General features: G+C 36.5%; 1 protein-coding gene across 6 annotated transcripts in view; it reads right to left on the bottom strand.

Moving 5' to 3' along the window:
* The window catches only part of DENND1A (DENN domain containing 1A), a 190,604-nt gene that overhangs the window by 95,376 nt on the left and 76,037 nt on the right, over positions 1 to 19,191 (bottom strand). For all 6 annotated transcript variants that reach the window (XM_032200166.1, XM_032200169.1, XM_032200167.1 and 3 more), the window contains exons 7-10: positions 18,688 to 18,768; positions 16,503 to 16,556; positions 9,717 to 9,827; positions 1,710 to 1,810 (exon numbers count right to left, since the gene is read on the bottom strand). In XM_032200166.1, coding sequence (XP_032056057.1) covers positions 1,710 to 1,810; positions 9,717 to 9,827; positions 16,503 to 16,556; positions 18,688 to 18,768 — 347 coding nt within the window. The remainder of the gene's footprint in view (positions 1 to 1,709; positions 1,811 to 9,716; positions 9,828 to 16,502; positions 16,557 to 18,687; positions 18,769 to 19,191) is intronic.

The following is a 19,191-nucleotide window of genomic DNA, read 5'->3' as shown; positions in this document are numbered from 1 at the left end:
AAGGGCACCTGCTGGCAGTGCAAATGACTAGAACCTGCCCTTCCTGTGCAGTGAGTAAATTGAAGGTTCATTTCTACAGAAGATAATAGTTTTTAGATTCCTTTCCGTGTATCCTCGACATAGGCACATACTTAACATTTAAATAATCTGCAGAAGAACAAGCTTGCTTTAAACCTACATGTTTCAGCTCCTAGCACTTCCCTTAAAAATGCTAGTTATCCCTGCTGGTTCCTTACTCCTGCTTAAATGCAGAGAAAACATCACACAGAACAGTATCCCTCTTACAAAAACCACCCCAATCCAGCCCCACCCCCAAAAATCACCATGCTGAGAGCTTAAAAATATGCACTTAAAATATGATATAGTAAGGTAGAGTCAGCTGAAGTTCAATAGTTCATTTTGTTCTGACGACTTTATAAAATGCCAGGGAGGGCAGAGGCGGGCCTGTTTCTACGTTTCAATTCATGCTCCAAAGCACACTGAGCATCACACCCCACCAGAAAGCCATTTGCTAATTTCTGTGCTCTGTTTTGCCAAACTTACTAACAAATACTCATTTTAGAAGAATCATAGTCTCCTTGCATCACACGCTTATGCCACTAACACCACCTGTGTCTTGTATTATCCTACTATAGCCTCAGAATCCAGACCTTTTTCTATAGAAATGGCTCTCATGAAGATGTGTTTCTTTTTTTTTTTTCATGAACAGAGACAAATCTAAATGGCCTGTAGTTTCTAGGATCTTCTCACTTCTTCCAAAGACGTGTGCAACACTTATTTTCCAGTCAGTGAGGACATTCCTGACTGCCAATGCCTTTCAGTTATGAGCTGTGGCCTTACAATAGTATCAGGAAAGTTCATCAGCACTCTCTGATCAAATATATCTTCTCCCACAAATTCGTAAATGTCCAGCTCACCTAAGTAAGTAAGCTTACTGTCTGACTTTGTGCTAGAAGAGAAACTGAAAACTGAGAGGGCATCTTAGACAGGCTTTTGCACCACTGACCGCAGAGTCCACAAGGTAACTAATGACACGCCTATCTGAAGACCACAACAGTGAATAAGGAGGCTCCTTAAGCCACATGGACACTGTGGAATTGCAGAATTCACACTGGAAGACACCTCAGAAGGTGCTCTGAGCTCCTGGTCAAAACAGGGCCAGCTGTGTCAATATACGGCATCGCTCATGGGCTGTGCCAAAATCTGTAACATCATAATAACAAATACGTTTTTGAATGGTTTATAATCATTCCCCTATATAAGGTAAGTATGTCCTAACACACTGAGAATATTAAAAGATCGCTATAGGAAAATGAATAGCTTCTTCCCCAGTCCCAACAGAAATTCAGAAAAGCAGAAAAATGAAAGTATCTTCTCCACTGTATCTTTTACTGCTAGAGTCTTAATTCGTATTTTAAGATTTAACATAAATATGCTAAAATCAGATTATAAGTATAAAATATCTAAGTTGCAGAATTTCATAGTAACCACTCATATCAGTGTATTTCAGCATACTGATACACAATTACCTAATGCCAGGAATTTTTTTTTTTTTTACTTATTATGTTCACTGTTTACTTAATATACATATGCATTTTCAGACTAACAGTTGCATCATAAGAGGACTTAAATCTTGCAATACAGAAACGTTAAAATTGTTGTGAATCTAAATTTTATACACACACACACACATATATATATAGCCTTACCAACAGTAGTCCAATAGATGTGGGGGCAGAACAGGGATGTAAACATGTTGCCAGAACATCGGGTAGAGCATAGCTGCAGACCCATGAATGCAGGCAGTTAACTGAAAAACACATATTAAAAGAAGATCATAAGACAAAAACGAAGCTTAAAAAATTAAGGCTATAATAAAAAAAAAAATATATTTTGCTTTTATATCAACATGCTTTATTACACAATATCCAGTGTCCTCTTTAAAAAGGGGATTGGGTGGGCAAAGCATGGCTGGTTTATGGTGGCTGGCATTTGACTGACTTAGTTAAACAGCTGAGAACATGATTCATTCAACAAACAAATCCTGAAAAGAACACCCAGTGTTCTATAAAGCAACGTAAACATGGGAATGAAAACACACAGTGAAGAAAAAAAAAGTAAAGAAAAAAACAAAAAGATCCTTGCAATTACCATCCATTAAGTATCATAAAAATGAACTGAAATTATAACACAACCTGAAAAATATTTGAGTTCAGGAAGGTACAATACCACTGACATACATTTCTTAAGAATATATCATACCAAATTTAATGTTTACATTTTCATTATTTAGAAGATATTTTTATCTAATTGCCCTTCACCAATCATTTCATCCACTGATTTTCTCAGTTATATTTTTAACAACTCATTAAGAATAATTTTGACATCAGCAGGTACAGAGTTAAAAAGATCATAAATAGCAAACACAAGTGTTAGTCTACCCATGGGGAGAATCTTCACAGGGCTTTGGAGGAAATTGTGTCTCAATCCCATTTCAAGCCATAATTAATAATTTTGAAAAGAAGATAAGCAGGATATTTGTCATATTCACTGAGGATACTAAAAAGAAAACAGTGATAATTCTCAATAAAAAAATCTCTACTAAAACTATAGTCCATATGCTGTAAGAAGAGGGTATGAACGCATACACTTGAAAAAGCATAAAATAAAAAATGAATTGTAGCATACAAATAGACAGAAACTAAAAGACAAAGAGGTGATAAGCAATTACATCCACCCTGACAGCGTTTTGCAGTTTTGAGTCTCTTTTAATCTCAAACGGTACTCAATGCAAGTACTACACCATGTCTCACTTGTTAAAACTTAATTTGAAAACAAAACTCAATTAAAACCTATCAGCTATTTCAAGGTACAGAAAAAAAGATTAAATAAAGCATTTATTGCTTGTCTGGACAATAGGGAGGGGGAACACTGCTTGCAAATACCTAAAAGACAAATTCTAAAGGAATGAGGTCATTGGGGTGGCCTGAAGTTTCAGAGAGATGTAACTGAGCAAAGACGAGTTGTGACATTGATCCTAGATGCAGTTAGATCCAAAAGCAGATGATCCGAAAGCAGCTTATCAGTATTGATTTTCATAGTCTAGATGAGCTAATCATTATTTACTCCAAAGGTTATAGAAGGCTATGTGAAGGTGTGCACTAATACAGTCTCTTAAAGCTCCATAGCAAGGAAAACCAGCTACACGCTCCGGATCTGTTCTGGCTTATGCTCAACAGCAAAGCCTTTATGTAATTCCAATGCAACTTCTGTAAGTAACAGAACCCAGTTTTCTTATTAAAACTCAGGTCATTTGGCAAAAAAATAAAAAAAATAATAATAAAAAAATGAAGACAGGCACATATTTTGTCTTATTTTAGCCTCTGAACAATACAGGTCTGGATAAGCAATGAGAGTGCACCGAGACACAGATTTTGGGGGGAGAATTACTGTGGTTCTCTACAGCGTTCAGATAAGAACGAGGGTGAGGTATAAGCTTCACAAGTGGGAGTTTTTCAAAAGCAGAAAAGTGACTATAAAAATGAACAGAAATAGATTTTGCAATTTACAGCTCAAAATAGACACAGATCATTTCAAATCGTTCAGAACCCAACACCCAGTATGCCAAGCATCAAACCATACAGGACTAAAATTTCAGATATAAACACACCCTTGCTGCATTGAAAAGCCAGAAGTTTAAGCTCTACCTGGTACTTACCCAAGATATATTAGAATGCTTCATATTACTGTGGCTAAAATACACAATTTCTCTGCCTGATGATGTTTTTGAGTTCTAATTATCTGTATTACCTATTCACTGATAATCTAGATTGTAAAAGATTTTTACGATTTGATGCAAGGATTTCTTTTGCAAAGGTCTTATTTTTTCTTTCCTAATAGACTTTGTTTATGCATTCACTAGTTCTAGTCTTCTTTGTGACAGGTTCCCATTTTTTTCAGAGAAACATAGCTCCAAGAATTGTAGCTTCTTCAAGGGAGAATGCTATCACACCCAACTTTCAAACCCAAACAGAAATTTCTAAAATTACGCCTTACTCTTATGATGTATATCTTTTCTTGTGTTTCTTTTTCCAGAAACTATTTTGATCTTCCTTTCTTCAGACTTCTGTACTTGCATGTTGGTGTGGAGTAATGATGCCTCTCTACATAGAAAGCTGCTCACTTGCTGTATGTCTGTCTCACTTACCAGGACTGCAAACAAAATCTGCATGCATTCCTGGTTTCTGTCTTGTCTGTTATGTCCATTTCTTGGCCTACAGCCTCTACTAAACTGAACTACAGATAATTCTGACAATCATTTTCTTGAATTAGTGACATTCATCTGCACAAATTCATCTGTATTGAGATAAATAAGTGGGTACTTAAGCATTGCTACAATTTTGTTAAACTCTCAAAAGCTACTGATTAAATCTGGAGGCACAGTCTTGTCTGACACTTTTAATGTCCTTTAGATTTTCCTTTTTGTCTCCCTTGAAAGCACTTTTAGTTCCAGTGGAACTATTCGTAACTACAATATTGGCCATTAATTTCTATGCATCTTCAAGCATTAAGCAATCTGAAATAATATACTCTGTTCAATTCTTTGAAAGTCAATGAAAAAAGCATCCCACTACTCCCATTTGACTGAAATATTCTCAAATGAACCTCAGATTAACAGCACCATTTATAATGTCATTCATATTAAAACTACATAATCATTTGTTGAGTCCTTTATTACTCTCTCCTCATGTTTGGTATTGAGCAGCTTCACCAAGGTGTCATCTAATGATATTACAGAAATCTGTTAATTCCCTGTTAATTTATTCTGTTAATTATCAAATGGATAATTCAAATAATAAAAGCATTCTTCACTACCTTCAAAAGGGCCTGAAAATGATTTGTTTCCAACTTTCTAAATAGCTTTCCAATGTCAAATCTTAACTGCAGCAGTAATTTCTTCATCTAACAATACGCTTTCTTGTGCAGTTTCAAACACTGGAAGCTACACAGCCACTCCTTTCCTCAGCACTGATTGAATTAACAGTATTGTAAGCATCCCAGCGCTGACAATGTGCTTCCATAAATAAGAAAATGCAAGAATTGGTATTAGGTTTGAACCAAAGTCCTAAGGCAAAAATACCTTCAGAAGTAGACAGGGTCTAGCAAGTACTTGAAGATCTGAACAAGTACCAGTTCAGTCCTTCTTCTTCATTAGCAGGTGAACATTAGCTTATGGTTCATATGGGATGTAAATATCAGTATATTAGAGTAATTCAAGCATGGTTTAGAAATCACAAAATCTTGAATTTATTCTATATTTATGCTAAAGATTTATTATCTCTATCCCATTATGGTTCAACTAATCCTTATATTATTCCTACCAGAGAATATGCTCCCTTCTCACAGATTAGATGAAAGGTATAGCCTAGTTCCAAAATGTGCAGAAGAAAAAGGCTTACTTTCCCAATGCAGTTTTTCTCTATATTCTTAAGTCCTATATGCTTTCAGCTTCCCTTCTCCAAATCAAAAAGATGTCTGAAAAAAAAAACACCCAAACCTCCTTAAAAAATTAAATCTTACTTAAGAATTGCTTCTATAGGATCAAATGGATTATTTCCTGGCATTATTATATAATACGGTTGCTGCTGCAGAGAACCGCACTCAGTAATCCAAAGAGGCCCCTTCCAAACTCCCTTCCATTGGTTTTAAAACTCAGCAAGAAAGGATTAAACAGATATAATGCTCACCACTACAGACATCTGAGCAGAACCTGTCACTTATTTTTGAGATGTACTCCCACCTTGCTATCTGGCATGAATTCAAGTAGCATACTACCACGGGTAAGCACCACTACTGTCCTTCAACTCTGCCAAGATAAGGGCTCATAAAAAAAAGAAATAGCATATTTGCTCAAGACCTCACCTGATTAGTGATTGCCATATAGAAAACAAGCACTTAATAATAAGGCAGCCTGAGAAATGCCCAACTGTCAGAACTGTAGGAATCCAGCATTTTGAAATAAGATCAGTTCCACTACCTCAGCTTCCCGCAGCTGTTGCTAGAGAATGCAAAAGAGAGCTATTTAAGAAAGACACTGAGTTACTGATTCACTTTTTGCAGTTTTACCTTGAATACTTCAAAAGCCTCATTTGACCAAATTAATCAATGGGGTTTTGTCACACACAGAAAAGTTATAAACCATTTTCCAGCGTATTCTACTTTGTACTTACGCACAGACACTGCACAGTGTTACAGATGCAGTACGTGGCTGCAGATGTGCCATATATACTGGAAAACAAAATACCACCTTCCAGGCATGTGTAAGATCATTATGCATTAAGCTGGGCTAAAAACACAGCAAAAAGCTGAAGACTGAGTTGCACAAGAATTAAACAGTGAAAGCAGAGCTGTTGTAAAAACTGTGTATGAAGGTGAAAACCTATGCTGGCAGCAGGTTGTAGGGCCAGCAACGGAGCTCTTGGGAAGGAAGAATTGCTCTAGAACAGCAGTTGTAAGCCTGCTGCAGAACAAGAACAGTGCAAGCTTTTAGCTAGATTGCATCACAAAGATGTTTAGTCAATGTTATTGATCCTATGTTGTATTTTCCTAAGAACCACAATTTCCTTTCCTCCGAGCCCTCAGACATGTCAGAAACCAATCAGGAAAGAAGAGGTTGTGTATTAGTACATTCTGTGGCATGGAAGAAGTGAAATAGCAACCTCTCAACACCCAAGTACAAAAGACCATTCATGACAGAATGGCATTTTTTGCTTTGTACCAGTACTTACAAAATATAAAAATTATGCAAAGAAATTCACCTCAGTAAGATGCAGCCTAACAAAAACATGATATCACTTCAAAATTTAAGGTTTTTAAGTCATCAGGCTGCATGTACATCACCTTTCTCTGATGAGAAGCAACCTGGTGCTGCCCTTATCACACGCAGTCAGCATTCCTTCCTGAGACGGGGCTGCAAGGGCAAGTTACGATGGGAGAGAGAATACTGGAGGAAAGGAAAGCTCTTCTGTCTCATTTCTGCAACTGCACAGTCCCACCTGCAGGTGGTCTTTTGCCAAGCAGTTGTTTTATGTATTCTGATTCACATTTGGCTTTTCATGAGTAGTTAGATCACAGAGTACTTTATGTGTGTGTGTATTTAAAGTAATTGCTTTAACATTTTGAGAAATGAATTGAGTTTCCTTTTGTAGAAAAAAAAAAATCCAAGAAAACAGCAAGAAATCTTCCATGGGCTCAGTACATATGGTTTATAAAGTAGCTAATAAATACAGACTCATTTACCTCTAAATCATATTTAAATAGCCATATTAAGGACACTTCAAATCAAAATTTGAATTTCATATGCTTTAGGATACCACAGAATGCAGTCTACCATAAAAGACTTGTCTACTCAAGACTGCTTAATTTTCCCTCTTTTACTTAATATTACATTTAAGCCTTAGGTATGAAGTGTGCTATGTCTCTCAAAATGAAACTAACTGCATATAGGTCCCTTCCACTTTTTTGTTAACGTCCCCCCCCCAAAAAACAAACAAACAAAAAAAAACAAACACAAACCTAACCAAACCAAAACCACAAAGAAACCACCCCCTCTCACCACCACCCCAGCCTCCCTCCACTCTGAGAATTCTCAGTTTGGTACGTTTCCAGTTACAAGGTCTTGGCTTCCGCTGAGCACAGTTTGAAATAAAATAATGCAGCTTGTTCCTACTGCTGGAACATGCAGAGCAGAGTGTGCAGGCAAGGAATCGCTGGCTCTGGCCCAACACTTCAAACCTGTCTTACACTGTCACTCCAATCTTGGAGCAGTTTATATATAAAGTTGTAAGATAAGAACACACAGTATGAATACCCCTCCCTACCGAAGAACGAGACATGCTTTTATCTTGGACAGAGGCAAAAGGAAGAGGAAAAGCAGAAAGATAGGAAAGAAAACACAACCCTACTTGTGAAATGGCTCATTAAGAAAGGCAAAGTGACAGGTAAGTAATTCTTCTTCCCAGGCTCTGTCACAAAGAGAGAGATTAAACCAACCAACCACACATTTCGAAATACTTTGGATAACCATTCTCTTTCCTCTTCTCTGATAAGTTACTATTCTTTCCACTTTTTTACTTTTCTGAAATAAACACTTCTTTACATCTTATTTGTTTTAGTTCACTAGGGAGGACCTAGAACACATTTACATGTGGGATTAATTGTAAACAATTAAAAAATTATTAGTAGGCCCCAGGGATTACTTTAACTGGCACAGTTTTACCAACCTTTCAAAATTATATTGTAGTACTTATATCTAGTATGAAGTCTTACTCTCTTTCCTTTTTCCACCCTGTATCAACAGATCCTTCTTACACCTTTTAATTTTTGCCATCCATAGTATTTACAATTCCATGAAGCAGCTTCAAATCTCAAATACAAAGTAGGTCATGGTCAAACAGTAAGAGGCTAGGTAATACCACACAAAATGGACATGGAAGCTTGTATTTTAAAAAGGACCGTTCAAGTACTTTGTCCATAACACTAGAAAGGAACATTTATTAAACTATCTTATGCTTATCATTTATAAAGGAAAGCAATCAATACCCATTAACAGAGCAAACAGAATGAAAACTTAACATTTTCTTTTATAAAGAAAATCACAATATTATTGACTGATAAACCTTCAAATGCATAACACAAAACTTTGAACTAAATCAAGCTTGTGCTTGGTTTTGATGTGCAGTCATTTTTAGAAGAGAGCACTCTAGAGTGTTCAGTACCTTTTATCTCTGAGATACTTGATGGAGTCTAAACAGCATTAAGACAACTTTATCAAACAAAACTACAGCAAAAATCATGGATTGTCAATGTATTTTAGCCCACTCCTTGGCTCCATCCACAGAAGGTCACTAGAACATCCATCTGACAGTATCATTTATCCTTTTTTTTTTCTTTCTTTTCTGTCAAGTAAATTACAAAAAGGGACTTTTATGCTATGGCATAAATATTAGTACATGTATGCACCAACACCCCCCCAGGGAATACTGGATCAAAAAAACCTTTCTCATTTTAATGTTAGAAGCCAACAGAAGTTCAGTAAAGTCATCACCTAGAACCACAGAACTGAGCTGAGGTCACATAGCTGAGGTTGGAAGGGGCCCTGGAGATCATCAAATCTGACCCCAACTGCCCTGCTCAAAGCATCGTCAACTGGAGCTGTTTGCTGAGGGCATTGCTCAGTCAGGTTTTAAATATCTCCAAGGACAGAGACTCTGCAGCACCTCTGGACTCTTTTCACAGGCCAAGTACATTCATGCATTTATTGCTTTTATATATTAAAAATATTTTTTTCTTAAACAAATAAATCTAGTATTCTGAATGGCTAGAGGCACATCAGTATACGCTTATATATCTTCTTCTAGAATTCTAGACCACCCCATGGCAGTAAGTTTAATTATATAGATACTAATGATTATGGTTATATGTAAATGTAAAAGCAGAGCTCCATCTCTGCTACCAAGTCCTTCACCAAGCAGAGGATTTCTCACACATTTCTCTGTGTTCATTTGTATAGGAAGACCAACTTCAATTCTCTATTTTAGTGGGAAGTTATATCCATTGTTCTTCACATTCTAGATATTTCAAGTTATTGCCTATGTATGACTGTCATTCTTAAAAAAATACTTTGCATAGAAGAAATTATTCTGCAGTTTACTTACAGTGCTGAGCTTACTACAACAAATGAGGATGCGGCGTTCATACAGCATACTGGCGTAGAGATGCAGCATGTTGTTGACATCAACTGCTACAAAATACTCTGTCAGGTTTCTCTAGGAAGAGAGAGAAAATAATTTTTGATTCATGGTATTACAAAAACAAGTGTCTTTAAAACAAACAAACAAAGGCAGATTTCCTCTTGTTATGCTACACCTATTAAGTGGCTATGCACACAGTAGGTCGTCTTGTGCCAGAGCAGTTTTTAACTGCGTTTTTTTCCCCCTAACTTTTGGGCAGCTGGGTCTTGGATTAATAAAACTGATGATGTTTCATACACAGCTTCTAAAATGCAAGATATTTCTCAGAGAAAAAATAGGTTTTGTCACTTCTACAGAAACCTCAAAGCCACCTGACGACGTACAAAACTCATGTTCTAGTATGAGACTTCTAATATGGCAAATTCAAGTTCATTAAGGAAAACAATCTAAGCCCAGTCTACGCCAGAACAATTCTGATCACAGGAAATACACACCGGCATCTAACACAAGCTAAGCACAGTTACACAGGTCATCTGCTCTCCTCATTTTGTACACTCAACATTCAAACATCCAATTTTACCTGCGACCAATATGCTTATGTAGTCTAAAAAATAATCACAGCATGAGAATATTGTAAACAAAGTTCGCATGCAAACTGCCTCTAAAGCACAGACAGAAAGACCAGGACACAAGCAACAAAGGCTAGTAAAAATTTACATGCACACTTCCTGAGCAGCGCAGGGTTCTTCCACCATGTTTTTGCTGCTCAGAAACAGTAAAAAAGTACCTATGTAAAAATTACTGCAAGTGACTGTAATTCAAAAATAAAAAACAAACAAACAAAAAAGACGACACAAAAGGAGGAAAGGAAACTACACAAGAAACTATGGCCACTTCATCCCATGCACCTTCCCATCAGCCAGCAGTGCTACCCGTGCATCATTCTCAACGTAATGATGCTGTGCACATACTGCAGTGGCACGACTCAGTATTATTTGCTAAAGTATTATGGCGTTTTCTAAGAACTAGCAGAATAAATACTTCCTAAAATCTTCACCAACAAGACTAGGAAGCTACAAGGTAGATAACCTGACCAAAACGTAACACGTTCTCCTAAAATAAAGGGGCTTTTCTGCCTCACAGTGCAAGACAAACAAAGAAGGTCTTTTGTTTACAGAGGGTATTTTCACTTCTTAAACCGCTGAAATTAAAGAGAGCAGTGGTGCTGGGAATGTTAACACATCCCCAAAATGCTGAATTAGGGAATTTGTTTCCAAGTAGCTTATGGGTACGAAAGGGTTGCTATATGATAAAGACAGCCTTATACAAAAAGCACATGTGAGAGGAAAACTGGATTAGTCATGAATTCAAGCGCAATCTTAATCATCGTTAAATAAAAAAGCGCAGAAAAGCAAAAAGCAAATATGATTTAGAAACTTAAAGAAGCTCAACAAAGCCCATTAGCACTTTTGACAGATCCAAAGATAACTCTAAAACCACCAATACTTGGCCTGAGAAGTCTGCCAAGATGCTTCATACTGTGCAGAAATATGTTCCACAGCTTGCCATCCAAACACAAAGAGCTAAAGAAAAATTAAGCATTGTATTTGGAAGACTTTTGTACCAGCATCTAGATGGGTAAAAAATAAACTCATTACAGCTAGCTTCAAACATTAATATAAAACAATCATTCAGGTTTGTTACAGAAGACCAACAGCGTCAGACAGGTATATTCAAAACGAAAAAAAAAACGAAAAAAAAAAAACACAACAGCCAACACATTTTGCCAAAAACCTATTAAACTATCATGTACTTTTTCTGTATTTCTCATCCCATCTGTGCTGATTAGCATGATATTTTTGTCTAAACATAAGCTGTCTTCTCTACGTTTCTTCTTCCCCCTCTCACCCATCTTTCCACGACGCCAAAACACAGTGCATGACGACACAATTACTGCAAATAGTGTGAATTAAAAGAATTTTCAAGTAGCACTGAACTCCCTCTGATGCCACCCAAATTAAGGGCATGACAAAAGGAGCACTTTATCTCTACATTCTGCCCAAAGAAGTAGACATGCATGTGTGTGTACGTGTTTATAAGGCAAAAGTATCGACTAGCGAGAGGGAAAACAGACACAGGGAATGGATTTGCAATTATTCTTTCAAGTTTACTGAAAGTGGCTTTGACAGAGAAACGTACTTTCAGATGGAAAGATTTATAAGGTTTTAGTCTTCTCTGCTCTCAGAAATTTGCCAACAACACCTGCGAAGCATGTGGGCTGCATGGGAATATATTGATACTAAGGAAATTCACGTGTTAGCTCTAAGTTTTATTTATAAGAAAGCTGTCATCTTTGAAGATGAAATTGGGACTTACACATGTATTTTGAAAGACATGTCTCGTAAGTGACAAAACCATGAATGAGTTAAATAAATACAAATGAAAGTGTTCCAATTTGCAGTATAATTGTTGTGTATTTTGTGTCTAGGATTTAAACCTTTCTTGAGAGAGTAAAGAGTGGGATTTTCATAATAAAATATGGGAACTGGTAATCCCCACTCCTCTCAAAATTCAGAAGGAATGGCTACAAAATTTCCTTCTGTTCCTTTGCAAGTTAATTTCTAGATCAATCGCCTATTTGATCATTTGCTATTTAATACCAGTAAATGCACATGCACATTGACTTCTGAGATCAAAAATATTCTTCTCTTCTCTGTTATCTAACGAAGAACTTTTCACTGAAGGAACAAAAGAATGAGCTCGCTCCTCTGGAAAAATAAGAGGGAAGTAATAAGAACGTGTATTACACTACACACATTTTAGGCTGCTGTTGAAAGGCACTTACATGACTTCAGTATATTTCTTATTAGGACAAGTCATCAGAAGGAGACAGGTTTCCTTCTTCATCCTCCCACTGGAAATCCCTGATCTTATTTAGAAATTTATTTACTTTGAAATATTACACTTGCAAAATCTAACATGGATTAGGTCATTTGTTATGCAGTTAACATACTTTTATAGTGCCATGCAGCTGTTCCAGAGACCAAAATAATGAAGACAATACACTTTAGAAAATGGTGTAAACAGAGAAATTAAAAATTTAAAGGACAAAATAAGGAAAACTGGCATCAAAAGATATAAATCATAACAAGTGAAAAAATAGGCAGCGTGAAATAAGAGCTGGAATGAAAAGAATATAAACCATAAGATCACCACCAAGAGTGTTTCATCATCCCCGGAAGTGTTCAAGGCCAGGTTGGATGGGGCTTTGAGCAACCTGCTCTAGTGGAAGGTGTCCCTGCCCACAGCAGAGGGCTGGAATTAGATGATCTTTAAGGTCCCTTCCAACCCAAACCATTCTATGATTCTATGGTCATCTCTGACTGCTAATGTACCCATTAACTCTGAAATAAAACACACACTACTGGGAAATTTACACACTTGCACTGTATTTCCTGAACTGAACCCAGTATCTTTCTGAAGTCACAATGCATGTACAAATATATTTACAAATATTTTAAATGTTTTGAAAAAGTGAATGCTTAGCTGTTACATCAAAGTGTCTATGCTAAATGTTTTGTGGCTCATGAAACACATTGGTCTGACACAAAGTCAGGTAACTGCAACAAGCACGTTAATATCCCAAACAGAGCTCTCTGCAGGTCTCCATTCATCATTACATACAACTTCAGTGTGTACACTGAAACTTGCTAATATAGGTTTTAAAATGTAATTACTGATATGTAGAATTTTGAATAAAGCAGGCCAATTGATTAAAATCTATGGAGATTTATGCTCATTTAATATCCTTGAACTATTACATCATATGCTGCAATTCTACATGAAAGTTACATTAATGGACAGATAAAATTCTCATAATGAATTATGTGGTATTTAAATACATAAAATATACCTGAGCAATAGAAGATGATGAACTGCAACAAGAGTTAGAACAATGGATTTGATTTTTAATATTTTTCTTTCTTACAAGCCCTGTCTTTTAAAACTAGGGTGTGCAGATATGGGTACAGATACGTGTTATCTGAATGAAATGTTCTTCCAGTTCTATTCCCAGAGGTGCCCTGGTTCACCCCAGACGCTGCTGAGAGTCCATCCTTCACAGTGACATCAGGGCAAGGGATACCTACAGTGAAACAGTCACGTTCTCTCTGAGGCACATCAGCACCACTCAATGATTCAAAGAGGACGCTTTTTAGCATCACATGGCACTCCTTCCCATGAAAGCTGAACATTCAGCTTTCAAAGGGTTTCCAACTCCTTCTGGCCCAAGGCCTCTGCTTTTATAACAGCCTTTGATTCATGAGCATTCATCACGTCTCCTGCTCAAATGTTTTGGGAAGCTGACTCATACCTTTGAATATAGAGCGAACATCACGAGCAGACATAACCAACAGAGCATAAATACAGCTATACTTTGTGAAGCCTTCACTGTGTAGTGTGTATGTTATTAAGCTGCTCTGTATCAGTTAAAGAAGGCACAAGCCAGAAGACCTACTTTTAAACCCTGTCACTGGTTACTTACCATTACTAGCTCATTTCTCTCTGCCCTCTAATTTACCAGCCTGTAAACTGGAAATTAACTTCATTCCTTATTCTCCAGGTGATTTGAGACTTAGCAAACAAAAACTGTTAAAGTTTGAGATGAGTAGTATAAAAGAGATTAACATAAAATATTCCCCCTATAAACAAGTAACCATGTCTGGATTAGAACAGAGAATACACTAGATTGATAGCTGGTTTAGATTTAAGAACTGACTCTGGAACTACCTCTAATGTATCGTATTTCTAGAAAAATAAAGTGCCTTAGAGCAAAACCTACATCTATTGAGTTTACTGAGAGGATACATGTCAGCACGAAAAGTCTACAACACAGAAAAGCTAGCAACAACATTTTTAAACAAAAATAAAAAGCCCCAAGTATAATCTGTTATACAAACCATCCACGAATGAGAAATAATGTCTTGATGATTCCCTTTTCTTTCTTTCATGCCATAAACTGAGGTTTATGGTGCTAAGACAGACCTCAAAATACTCAGGGAAGAAAACTGAGATGTCAGACATAGAAAATTGGCTAAGAGACATGGCAGGAGCATATTAAAGAATATCTAAGAGAAGCAAATGCCAGCACTGTCTTCCCACAGGCCTATCATCTGGTTAGAAATCTGAGGCATGCTGAAAAGCATACAAGACAATTTTGTGATGCTTAAAATGTCTCAGAAAAAGTGGCCCTAAATAAACAGGTATGTTTAACATTTTCAGAAAACTACCTAACAAACAAACTATATTTGCTGGTCTCCTATGTCATTCTTTCAGAAAGGTCTCACTGAATGACTATTAGATCTGTTTTTGGTTTTGTTTCGTCCATATCAATTTATAAATTAGTACTTTGTCCTTAATAAGTTTCAACTTAAAATCACAAATACAAACTTCTGAATGCTGATGTATAAATATGATACAGAAGGAAGATGTTAATACAAAGAAAGAATGACAGCCTGAGCAGTTCCAGCTAATAACATAGCTTTGAAGCAGCAGAAGAGCCTATAAACCTACATGTTCCTCTGAATCAATACAAAATGGTTTAAGTAAGGATATATGATATCTGAATTCTGACAGCATCTTGAAGAACAAGCCAAGTTAATACCAAACTTGTATTTGATACTCCATAATTATTATATGTTTGAAACATTGAATTTTTTCACTGAAGATACCGAGTATCTAGATTATATCCTTGATTGATTTTAATAAGACCACTTTAATAAATAAAAAAATAAAAAAGCAATAAAATATTGTTCTGAAACATTTTTTTTTTAAATAAAAACTATTTCAAACCAGTATGTTCTAATAGGTCAAAATAATTGCTTTCCAGATTTAGTTTTTAATTTCAGCTTCTAACATATCAAGAAAACCAATGAGACTATGGAAACAGCATGAGGTCAAAAAGTAGAGAACAAAACTTGAGTCTGGATGCAGAAGATAAAAATTATAAATGTGAAATCATTCAGCTTATTCTGGTCATCTTGATAAAGGGATTAAATTCCTTTCTATCCAAATTCTACATTTTTATATAAAGGAGGACTCATGTAGTACTCACATAAATGGTAACCAAAACTGTCTTGGGATTATTTTCAAGAATATTTCATAGACTTATTGTAAAGAGCTATCTGTCATGCAAATTAACACCATCATTTTTCTCTCATTTTTTTTTGAAACACCACAATGCCTTCACATACAGACAGTTACCAAATCCATGTTCTTTGCAAATTTTGAGCAGGCTAAAACTACAGATGTATAATTTAAATTTTCTCATTTATTACGACCAAGAAATTATGGAGGCAGTAATAATAGTGATAGTAATAAATGGCTTCATGTTTTTTGTATAACTACCTTGACTTATAGCTTAAGATAATTATTCTGTCAATTTCCCAGTCATGGGTCAAATTTGGTCATTTGATATCTTTGCTTAATTTGAATGGCAAATATTAAAAACTCTCCTCTGTTACAATGTACTTCAAGAGGCCTTTTACTTATGTACTTCTGCAGTTGGAAACACAATTCTCCCCAAGACACACTACTTAGTATAAATTAGCCACTTAAAATCTACTTCAACAACTAGCAATATTTTACAGAATACAATGTATTACCAAGCCAAACAGAGGTAAGGCTAGTCATTTATTTTACTGCTGATATTAAAAAGAAATGGCAAAGTGCCTGGTCCTCTGCAGTACTCACATTTTCAGGTATACTAGGAAGCTCTCTGATGTCAGGCACAGTAAAGTAGGAGTGCTATAAAAGAAGAAAAGAGAGTGATTATTTTCATACTGTCAAAAGCAATCTGAATTTATTGCTTCATATTAGTAAGAGCAGTAATAGTAGTTGCTCAGCTAAGTAAAATTGATAGAACATTTGTTACCAACTACCAATATGACCTGTTTGTCCTGGATTTCAAAAGCTGGAATCTCAGATCACAAATGCAATACAAAATGGAATCAGATAGGATGTACCAAATGCTCCTGAAAAGACGGATTCCATTGTTTTGTTCTGTAGAGACACTGCCACAGACTTGCACAATGTATGATATATGCCAAGAAAATTCTAAGGTAGTCCATAACTCAGACCAACTTCCCTCAGACCACTGCAAGTTGCATGATGATCTACAGGAAACAACGGCAAGCAGGTCCTTTTCTGACGAACAGCATTAGTAGGTTTGATTAAAGACAATAGTGATGTTATGGAAATTTACTGAGAAATACTTCTTAAGTTTTAGCCTATCTGAAACATATTAGTGAAGTAATACATTCCTTAAAGAATTTGAAAGACTACCAGTTTCTCAGTTTTACAGCCGATTATATTGCTACTTGTTTTAAGTGTCTGCATTCCAAGAAACCAGTTTTACTCTAGTTCCCATTCTGGTAACACACAACTTGCATGATTCTTGGTTATGGCGCTGGGAAAGGAAAAGAAAGCATATAACTAAGGTGTTTCTGTAAACTGATGTTTATGCAACTCACAGTATGTTCAACATTTTCACAATTTGTCTTAGGACTATTTATTAATTACTTGCTGAAACTTTAAAGACTGTTACAGTCCTGGCACAGTTCCAGAGTTGGCACAATTTTCTTTTATATACATTTCATACATTTCAGAGCTTCGTGAACAGTCTATAACCTGCAACAGACACTAGATGTATAAACACAAACTTTTGCTTTTTGATATTTTATTGTTTTACTTTGGCTGGGAAGATGCAATGAAAGGACACAGCAAGAGAATACACAACAACATCACAAACAGTGGCCTCACCACAATTGCAAACAGGCTTGCAAACAGCCAAAATAAAACGCGTTAAGGTATCGCAGCACACAGTCCCTTGGCTGCTTCTCCATATCCTTTCTTGCTTCATTGCCCACGAAATGTCTGGGGGCAAGGGGAGACCAGCAGCATTCCTTGAAACCACTGGTATGAAAGAACTGAAATATCCCAAATGATCCTCGGCTTTCAAGACAGCTCTTCCCCTTGGTCAAACAGAAACACTGTTCATAAAACAGCCAGCCTCCAAAGGGCTGGGACATTTCTACTGCCAGCTGGTGACCTAGCAAGGCCAAACAACTGTTACCTGTCAACTGACATTACAGGGCAAAGTGATGAGAGTAAGCTGCTCGTTGCCAAAAAATACTTTAGAAGAAGGAGTAAAGGAAATGAGAGAGGGAGAAGAGAACTGCAGCTACACACACCGCTAGTTTCACGCGAACTCTAAATACTAATTGGCAACTGCAGCAATGTGCATCTTTAGTGTTTTCCCACAACAACCTGGAACATCAGGTTATTGTGCAAAACTTAATCTGAATAAAAACAAAAACAAAACAAACAACAGACTAACTGCAAAACACAATCCCATCTATAAAATCCCACCTCTATTCTTTCAGTGTTCTTAAAAGATACAAAAATGAAATAAAACCTTATTTGGGTGAGTCTTTTTCCTAGAGGAAAGAGGAGTAAAAGGAAAATTTGATAAAGTTAATACTCAAAATGCTGCTATGGCAGGTACATGACTGCTCTCCAGTCTTGTCCCCCTTGCACACTCGCAGGGTCTGAGTTCTGCAGAAGTGTGGACAATAAATGTCATGCTGCTGCTCTGTGACCTCTAGCAGGTCGCAAATGATCTGGTGAGACATTTCCATGGGGAATACACACACTCTTCCTCCAGTCAAAGAACAGCATTTCAAAGACATTTCAGGTTAAGGAAAGGGAAACAGAGGGCCCCAAATGTGAAAAGGGGAATTTCACAGCTCTGAGTCCTCACAGGAAAACAACATCTGTATACCAAGTTCCAAAAAGGAAAATTGCTTTTGACATTCCTCTATTATGATATGCAATGAAAATTACACACCTTACTTCACGTCCCTCTCACTTCACTTACCACTCCAAGATGAACAGAGGTTCCCGGCTCAGGGATGGTGAGCTTATGTAGTGTCTCAAGGAGCTCGCTCCTTTGATTATCCTGAAAAAAGAAGAAAGCAAAGCAAAGCAAAACAAAACAAAAACAAAGGAACACTAAGTAGGAATTGCTACAAGCTAAACCCCAAGATGGAAGGACAGTGTTTGTGATTTGGGGAGCTAGAGAATTTTGAGGTATTGGAATGGTCTGACACATCTGACTACAAACAGAAATAAATGGAGTTTCCTCTGATGGCTGGTTTTATAACACAATTCATTTATTTTTTTTAGATTTGTGAATGCAGTTCAGGTAATCAAAGGTGTGTGAAGTATGGACGGCTGCAGGAAGACCATGTGTTGGATCCATAGTTATATTCTCGGATGTTATAATCTAAAAGCATATTTGTTTTTCATAGACATTTGTGAAACTTTCAGCCTAGCTGAATATGGACTTCCATGTTATTGTACAGCAGAGATTCCTAATTCA

Source organism: Aythya fuligula, chromosome 19, assembly GCF_009819795.1.
Source record: "Aythya fuligula isolate bAytFul2 chromosome 19, bAytFul2.pri, whole genome shotgun sequence".
Lineage (NCBI taxonomy): Eukaryota > Metazoa > Chordata > Aves > Anseriformes > Anatidae > Aythya > Aythya fuligula.
The sequence above is the reverse complement of the archived record's forward strand: the minus strand, read 5'-3'. Positions and strand labels throughout refer to the sequence as shown.